Source organism: Palaemon carinicauda, chromosome 18, assembly GCF_036898095.1.
Source record: "Palaemon carinicauda isolate YSFRI2023 chromosome 18, ASM3689809v2, whole genome shotgun sequence".
Taxonomy (NCBI): Eukaryota; Metazoa; Arthropoda; class Malacostraca; order Decapoda; family Palaemonidae; genus Palaemon; species Palaemon carinicauda.
The window spans coordinates 61,595,008-61,602,560 of NC_090742.1; the positions used below are offsets into that span (position 1 = coordinate 61,595,008).

The 7,553-nt window shown below is 36.0% G+C and overlaps 1 protein-coding gene across 1 annotated transcript in view; it reads left to right on the top strand.

Moving 5' to 3' along the window:
* Positions 1–6,470, top strand: part of LOC137657838 (carbonic anhydrase 2-like) — a gene marked incomplete at its 5' end in the record, with an annotated part of 21,066 nt that extends 14,596 nt beyond the window's left edge. The window contains 2 exon segments of the mRNA XM_068392425.1: positions 1,234–1,320; positions 1,601–6,470. Coding sequence (XP_068248526.1) covers positions 1,234–1,320; positions 1,601–1,705 — 192 coding nt within the window.
* Positions 6,471–7,553: the final 1,083 nt, after the last annotated feature.

Genomic DNA, 7,553 nt, shown 5'->3' on the forward strand with positions numbered 1-7,553 from the left:
ACGGTGTCTCCGTAATTTACCATGTAATGACAAAAATTAAATATATAAAGTATATAACCAGTGATCCCTTGTAATCTACGTCATCACCCGATAACCCAACATTCAGCGTCTCGTACCATGGGTACCCATAACCTAACACACAATTCCAATCAAAATGAGAAGTAAGTAAATATCGATTTATTCTAACCCCATAATTACAATAATTGAAATGTTGAATTATATATATGGTGGATACTCCTAACTGACCACGTAATAAAAAGGAAATATCAGTATATACCAAACAATCATTACACAACCTTGAAATTTTTAAGACCCATTACACCTAAGTTGTGGTTCAATTCAGTCAAATCTATTTGATACAACAAATAGATATCAGTACAGTATACACTTAAGCAACACGTAAAATTCTCTGCCTTCAAATTACATTAGACTACACAAGAATAAGAAAATAATCACTACTAAATACTGATACACTAAAGCTTGAACATTTTCTCAAAACTTACAGATACCAGGAACTTAGAGGGAGATATTTATTGGTCATAGGAAACAGGCTAATAGTTTGCTCATTCTTTTCCCTTCCTAATGTAATTCAACTTAAATTCTTTCCATCTGCAGCTGTCTGAATTTATCTATATTGTATTTATTGTATCAACTACTTCATACCTGTTCTCATCAGAGTTATAGACCAAAAAAAAGGTCTTTCTGGAGAAAAGTTTTTTCCACATCTACATAAGTCTTAGAGCTTTTTGCTGGCATATTACTAGATTACAAACAGTCATCTTTGTTTCTTGGGTTAGGTAATGAAGCTACTGAGATATCTGCTTGAATCATGGTAGAAATATAAAATATTATACAAATGGTCTTGTTTTATTCACCGACGTCGTATATGAATCCGCAATAACGCGCATATAAAACGCCATTAGCCGAGAGATACTCAACTTATAAGCATTCAGAGTTTGTGCAGTCTTGACCCTTGAAATTTTCCTTACAGTCACCTAATGTGTGTGTGTTGAGAGTTTGTACGTGTGTGAGAGAGAGACGCAGAAAACTCTAAAAGAGCCAACCAATAAAGGTAAGTCCAATAGATAGCCTTGATAATTTGAAAGGGCCATAAAAAGAGTAGAAGTAATTTTTCCTTTTTTAGCTCTACATTATTACTTCTATCAAACTGAAGTCTTTTCTTTTCTCCACTATGATTCCTTCCTCATTAAACCTGGTATCGTTTGTCTGCAGATGCGCTCATTCCGTTCTCTGAGGAACGACCAAGGAGGAAACATGGTCAACAACTTCCGTCCACCACAAGCACTTAACAACCGCAGGGTAAGACCCGCTCAAGTGGAAACCCTATTCCTTTTCCATTTTCATCTTATAATGATAAGAAAAAATGATTAAACTTGGTTATCAAGATCAACCAAAATTAATAATGGATAATTGTACTAGGCTGAAGTCCTCTAGTTGCTCTTGTTATAGTTTACCTGTGTTTGTGACATTCATTTTCATTAATAATTTCTCTGCTGACCCTGCATGATTGAAATCCAGCATAGTCTAAGCAGTATGGCCGATGAAATAACTGAACATTGTTTTCTATCTAATCTTTCAGGTCTTGGTCTCAGGCGAAAGCGGCGCCGACTCAGCCAGCATGAAGAAGGTCGGCCTGACCCTCTACTTCATGACTTCTATGGCCGTCCTCATGATGAACATGTAAAAATAATGAAACGGGATAAAGGGGTCTCTGATCATCACTTCTATCATCAGCCTTGAATACTCCTCTAATCAATCCTTCTAATTAAGACCTTTTCTCATCTGCCTTTTTCTCTTCGTTCATCAAACTCCTTCAAAATGCCCCGGAGGAGGCACTCTTTCCTGAAGAGGTGGTTTCGATAGCCTGAAGAGGATGGACCGAGGGGGAATAAAGAAAGAAGAGTTCACTGTCCCCTTGGAAGGCCTTAGTATACCACCTTCCTCCAAGTGATAGCCCAAGCACCTCAAGCCTTCGTTGTCAGCAATATCAAGAGTTAAACAAGATATGGAAAACAAAGAAGTGGATAATATTGCTTCGGGAAAACAAGAGAGCTGCTTTTTTTTCATTTTAACTTGATGAACAGCATTTTCATCCAAATCACATGCTGTATTGATACATTTATCACCGACAATGAACTGTAAATATTCAAGACTGTTATGAAGTAATTTTTTCACAAACCAGAGGAGAATAAGGCCTATTGATATGAATCTCTTTCTCTGCTTATATATTTTACAGTGATCATAAATTTGTGCTACTTAAGGCTCTTGCATATAAATTGATTTTCAAAATTGTCGTTGACCATCAGCCACTTTGCTTGATGTAATAAACCCCTTTTAGCCAATATTTAAAGGAATGGTAACAAGTAAATAGTGTTCCGTTCAAACAATTGGAGTAACAGTCTACTGTAGCACTGTACACTTAGGCATAAATAAATGGATTTGAATGTCCCCAATAAGCCTGTAACCATCAAAAGGCCAGTACTTATTAAATCTAGCATTGCAGATATTTACCATAAATAGTCAGTAACCAACGTCTTCATGATAATACTAGGCGTCTCCTTCTGGTTTGTCTGCAGCCTATTTTCGAACAGCATCCAAGTCTGTCACTTTTTATACGCACTGATTGTTTTTGCCTTTACGCACGCCCCCCTTCCCAGTCACTTCCAATGGGAGGGAGTGTGCCCTTCACGATAAGGCCAGTACTTATGGACTCAAAATACACTAATGTAAACAACAGCTCTCGCAAGTAAAATCTCCCAAGAGATGTGGAAATGAATATACGACCGTATTAGATGCTCAAAGCAAAGAGAAACCTTGAAGACAGAAAATAAAATGGAAATTATAACTGAAGACTTGTCCTTCTTTTTTTTTTCTTTTTTTTTATGAGGTGAAATGATGATAGGTATTTTGATATCTCGGCAGAAAGCACATTTAATAAATCCCAGAGACTTCTGAGAATCTGTATATAAGTAGGCCAGTGTTTTTCCTAGTCTCATTCGTTGCAAAATGAAAATATAATAATCAACTTCGTGGTGTTTTTGTTTTGTGATACTACCCGAGCGCCCAAGGTCCTTCTCCTGGAAGGACTAGGCTTAGAAAACCGGAGAGGAAAAGAAATGAAGTCCAAAAGGAAGAGATGAGTGTAAGATCACTTGGACCGACCATCACCTGTACATAAATGGCAATGTGGAAAACCTCTCCCCACACGATGCCTTCAACATCCAACATCTAATGTTGTCTTGCTTTTAGACATCGAGTGGTTTTGAACTTAAGAAACCCACATAGAAGAGACACCTGTTGATATTGATAAGGAAACATGCTATATCTGCAGAATTTTATATATATAAAAAAAGGCTCAGATTGTGTTCTTTTAGATAGATAACATTCCACATCTTGCGTGTGTCAAAAGATGTTATTTCCCCTCTAGTTGGAGCAAAATAGATTATTTCTTTTTAGACGTTGCACCATCCCCAACTGTTGGATACCCGGAAGCTTTCTTTCTTTCCACAGGAGTTGTCGCTTTTCCTCACATGGCCATATGTTGTGGAAAATGACACTCTGTGTCAGTTAGAACATGTACTTTACCATCGTCAGTCCATAAAAAAGGGCATCCTGGTACTAACATGATTTAGAGACCGCACACATACGAACACACACACGCACACAGATGCTCCCAGACGCAGACTGGAAAAATGCAACTGGGAATATGAAAAACATGCACCGACTCGAGCTAGGTTCTTTGGATGTTGAAATGCAATTAATATATTTTATGAGCAAATATTTGGGTCTCATCGACGCCATATTTAGATGTTAGTGTGGAGTTTGTATAAGTATCTATGCATGTCTGTCTGTATGTGTGTGTATGTGTTTGGTCTTCAAAACCCCCCTCCAATGCTTGTGACATTTTTTGACTGTTGGTTCAATATATAAAAATATATATAAAAAAAGCATAGATCTGTTTCTTCTTGTCTGATTTGCATACATTTGAAGATTATTTCTCACATAACTAATTTTATTTTAGTCCTTACAACCTTGTAAACTTGTCTGTTTGTCTGTCTGATCGAATGGACCCTGTCTACTACACCCCCCCCCCTCCCCCAAAAGCGATACCTTTCTGTGTTTGTCTATTTTTTCTAGCTGCCTTTATGGTCTTTGAACATTGTGAGAAAGGGCTCCACTCAACCCTAGGAGGATTAATAACTCGACCATTCCCCAGCCGTATCCCTTTTTCGCCCTCAGCACGGGCTCACCCCTTCACTGCCCTAACCCACCCCTTGTCTCACTCCTCCTTCACCCCTGGCCTAACCCACCATAGTCTCACCCCTTTTTCATCCCTTCTTAAGGGTTGTGGTGGCCTGGTGGCAGCGTCCTTCCCTGGGGATCGAGTCCTGCTCAAACTAGTTAGTTCTTTAGGTCGGTGCAATCTCACCATCCTTGTGAGCTAAGGATAGTGGGTGTTGGGGGAGCATATAGGTCTATCTGCTGAGTCATCAGCAGCCATTGCCTGGCCCTCCGTGGTCCTAGCTTGGTTGGAGCGCTGGACATTTTACTGCTTGGTATGGCAATGTCACTGTCCCTTGCCTCTGCCATTCATGAGCGACCTTTAAACTGGGCCTTCCCCACCATAGTCTCACCCCCCTACTTTCCCTCTCAGCGAACTATCACCCCTGCATGCTTATCTCCACCCACCCCTTCTCATTCACCCCTCAACCCCCTCCCCCTCTCATACCCCCTCCCTTTTAAAAGCCTTTGCATAAGAGTGACTCTTCACTGTCACATACCTCATTCAAAGTTAGGATTCTCTTTGATCGTCGAGGCGAACTTTTTATTTTAGCAAATTAACCGTTGTGTGTTTTTCATCTGTTCTTGGCTCTCCAGCCACTCTTTTTATATATCGTTTTGTAGAATGTGGCTATAGGACTTTTTTTTTTATGAATATTCTTTACTTTTATCACAGACATTAGGCAAGCTGTAGGTTTTATTGAATCTGTTTTTATAAACTAAATAAGTCCATATGTTTTTTTTAAATGGCTGGGGATTAATGTTTTCAATATTTCTTCAAAACAACAATTTTTTAAAGGTTCGAGATAGATAGATAATTTATTGACCACAGCTACAAACTTTTAACATATATAGATAGCGTATAACAAAATGACCACAAAGTTACCCGTTAACAATTATTCTTTATCAAACAGCTATAGCCGACACAATAACAATATATATATAAAAACACAAAATATACAAATAAAAAGAAACTAAAGATGAATCGACCAACCACATTAACCGTACGCCATCAAAATATCATGGATTATTTCACATGCCTTATTTAATGTTAAAAGTTTTATCATAGCTTTTACTCATTGTTCTGTCTGTAATGACTGTCGGATTTTATTCAAAATCTCCGTTTTCATTTCATTGAGTATATTAGCTTTTGATCTTATATGTTTTAAAATGCACAATGCTGGACTATTACATTTTTCCTTTTTTTTTTTTTTTTTTTTTTTTTTTTTTTTTTTTGTAAATAGTCTTGATTCCACGGTGCAACAGTTGCTTTTAACAAGGACCATACTTTTCGAATCTCATAAGTCAAAGCTCTACGTCCAGGTCTTAAAGCAAGTTTTTTTCAAGAAATGATCTGCCGTGACGGATGTCTGCATCTGAGTGCTTTTCTAATAAACAATTCTCCATTCTATCATATCAAATTATTCTTTGGAGGTTTTTTTTTTTCTTTTTCAAAATTTATTTGAAAGAAGACATTTTAATCATACGAAATTTTAAAATAACTATAAAAACTTGACATTTTAATCAGACGAAAATTTAAGATATCAAAAAAAAAAATAAAAATTTAATCTTACAAACATTTAAAATATAAAAAAAAAATTTAAATATCTTACAAGTATTTAAAATATCAACAATAAAAACTTGACATTTTAATCATACGGAAATTTATAATAACAATAAAAACTTCAAGATATTTTCAACAGGTCACGCTATCACTTGAAAACTGAATATTTTACATCGTATTTTCCATCATTCACAATTTCGGATTCGAATAAATGAACCCAGATCTTTCCAGACAATTGGTCGAACAGCCCCCTTATAAGGTGTGTAAGCCCTTTCTCCATTTCTTTTACCCCCCCCCCCCATTACAAAATCTCTCCCTCATCCTTCGTGTACTCATAAATGTAATTGTATTATAAAATAACTTATCAAAGAAGCCTTAGGTCAGTAAAACATTGTGTTACTTTTAAGTTATCACCGAGTCTCACACTCAAGTAGTATCTATGAATAGATGTGACACTAATCCTAATAATAAGAAGAACTGGAATTCTGCGATTTTTGTTAAATAATGTTATTGCCTCCTTATTCCACTATGATTATCCTTATATATAATATATATTTTTTGTTTCTCTAACCATAGGAGTTAGTAAATAAAGTTTAGCATTATGCTTTTCGTTTGCTTCAAATCCTGCGAACTTGGGTTGCATTGTGAAGACTCTGTCTTCTAGAAATTATGTCATTATGAAATGTGGATGGGAATAAAGACACATTCCAGGCTGGTGAAAAAGAGACTTTCTCTAATTTCTCAAGAAATTTGAGAGCAAATTCGTTTTCTTCAAATCCTGAGAAATCCAAAAATTATATGAAATGTGGATGGAATAAAGCCACATTCCAGGCTGGTTAAAAAGAGACTTTCTCTAATTTCTCAAGAAAGTTGAGAGAAAATTCGATTTCTTCAAATCTTGAGAAATCCAAAAATTATATGAAATGTGGATGGAATAAAGCCACATTCCAGGCTGGTTAAAAAGAGACTTTCTCTAATTTCTCAAGAAATTTGAGAGCAAATTCGTTTTCTTCAAATCCTGAGAAATCCAAAAAATATATGAAATGTGGATGGAATAAAGCCACATTCCAGGCTGGTTAAAAAGAGACTTTCTCTAATTTCTCAAGAATGTTAAGAGAAATTCGTTTTCTTCAAATCCTGAGGAATCAAAAAATGATATGAAATGTGGATGGAATAAAGCCACATTCCAGGCTGGTTAAAAAGAGACTTTCTCTAATTTCTCAAGAAAGTTAAGAGAAAATTCGTTTTCTTCAAATCATGAGGAATCAAAAATTATATGAAATGTGGATGGAATAAAGCCACATTCCAGGCTGGTTAAAAAGAGACTTTCTCTAATTTCTCAAGAAAGTTAAGAGAAAATTCGTTTTCTTCAAATCATGAGGAATCAAAAATGATATATGAAATGTGGATGGAATAAAGCCACATTCCAGGCTGGTTAAAAAGAGACTTTCTCTAATTTCTCAAGAAAGTTAAGAGAAAATTCGTTTTCTTCAAATCCTGAGGAATCAAAAAATGATATGAAATGTGGATGGAATAAAGCCACATTCCAGGCTGGTTAAAAAGAGACTTTCTCTAATTTCTCAAGAAAGTTAAGAGAAAATTCGTTTTCTTCAAATCATGAGGAATCAAAAAATGATATGAAATGTGGATGGAATAAAGCCACATTCCAGGCTGGTTAAAAAGAGAC